Source organism: Phytophthora parasitica (assembly GCF_000247585.1).
Source record: "Phytophthora parasitica INRA-310 unplaced genomic scaffold supercont2.65, whole genome shotgun sequence".
Classification (NCBI taxonomy): Eukaryota; Oomycota; class Peronosporomycetes; order Peronosporales; family Peronosporaceae; genus Phytophthora; species Phytophthora nicotianae.
This window is the reverse complement of record NW_008649051.1, coordinates 234,928-236,496: the sequence shown is the minus strand read 5'-3', so window position 1 is coordinate 236,496 and position 1,569 is coordinate 234,928. Positions and strand designations below refer to the sequence as shown.

The 1,569-nt window shown below is 44.7% G+C and overlaps 1 protein-coding gene across 1 annotated transcript; it reads left to right on the top strand.

Annotated features, from left to right (window-relative positions):
* Nucleotides 1–115: 115 nt before the first annotated feature.
* PPTG_17235 (hypothetical protein) lies at nt 116–820 on the top strand (the record flags this gene model as incomplete). The annotated part of the gene is made up of 1 exon (XM_008914954.1): nt 116–820. Exon 1 carries the CDS (start codon nt 215–217, stop codon nt 818–820), a length of 606 nt encoding a protein of 201 aa, XP_008913202.1. The 5' UTR covers nt 116–214.
* Between the last annotated feature and the right edge of the window lie 749 nt (nt 821–1,569).

Below are 1,569 nucleotides of genomic sequence, written 5' to 3'. Positions count from 1 at the left end.
TACAACACTCGAGAGACCTTGTAGCGTGACAGAACTAAGGATTGGATTCGACATATCAGAGCCGTCAGTCTCCGATGGTTTGTCCAGATTTCTAGCCGTTATTGGGTCTTCACTGAAACGTTTGACATTGAACACCTCAAGCTTTGAGCTGAATGGGAACGCGGTTCTCCAAAATTGCCCAAATCTGGAGGAATTATCACTTTGTGGAGGAGAAATGATGGATATGAAGCTCGACTTTAGCTCGTTTCGTGCAAGCAATGAGGCTATTCCAGAGCTTGTGTTTGAATGGGATACTGTCAGTGCACTGGCGAATGAGCTAAGTAACCAGAACAATCCGCTCTCCAAGTGCTTGCGTCGACTTCGAGTCTACCTAACCGATGAGCGGCCACCGTGGGGAATCATCGGTGCCGTCCGCAGCAACCGCCCTACATTCGAAGCGGATTTAAGCGTACTTCTGAACATGTTGGACGTCAACAAGACACTGGAGTATCTCGATGTGGTCGTTCCGTTTGGACATTTTCTCTACCTGAACGACTTTCGAGCGCATCACTTGAAGCCTATTGATCGATCGCTCAAGTTGCCTACCGAAACTAAGGTCGCGTTCTTGAGTGTTTTCTTGTCTCGAGAAAATCCGGCAGAAAGGAAGAAATCTAAGCGGAGAACGACTAGAGGAATGCAACTGATGCGTCCAATCTGTCAGCTGGACCAGCACGTGATGTCGAAGATTTTGGCGTTCACTGCCCCTCGTGTACTTCGCAAAGTGTATTTGCATGGCCCCCCACGCAACAATTTTGAAGAACCAGACCAAATACCTATTTAAAAAGGTTCTAGGAAAAATAAAACAAGTGCATTCATTATATTGCAAATGACAAGCGCGATTGTATTGTTTTCACTAATTGCAAAATAAAGTAAGCAAGAAATTAAATTTTAATTAGCTAAGCCGTGCTATTTTCGGTTCTAATCGACTCGCAGAATATTCACAATACTATCGTGGTTTATCGATAAGACCTTGACTTATTTATAAAACTTACATTTCAAATTGCCTGGTATGAACACCAGTTTAACACTGCAGACACTGGCAGAATCCTGTCGCGTATCGGAAAATCAACCATTCTTGTTGGACCAATCTCAACTTCCTTGCTTCTTGGTGCACGGATCACAAGGGACGTGTCACTTAAATGTGAAGGACACCTGAGGCAGAGGTTTGGAGCGAACCCCGCCGCTCAAAGTACGTACACGTTACGATCGAGATTCGTTCAAACTGCGCCATCCCAGCTAGCAGATGCTCCAGAACTATTTGAGAGACTCCAGCCCGAATGAATGCTCGATATAGTTTGCTCCTATCTCGGTGTTCAGCTCCTCGTTGTCATATCAAGAATAATTTGTGCTAAGTCTTGAAGTTAAAGTGATCGCACGTGGTCAGTGATGACCAGTTCTATCCAACCCATTCTGGATATATGATAATTCGACACGGGTAATGCTAACACAGATCCTCATAAGCATCACATACTGTGGATTAAGGTAGTTACAGAGGTAGGAAAATGCTCTTACTCCTTCTTGCCTACCGAG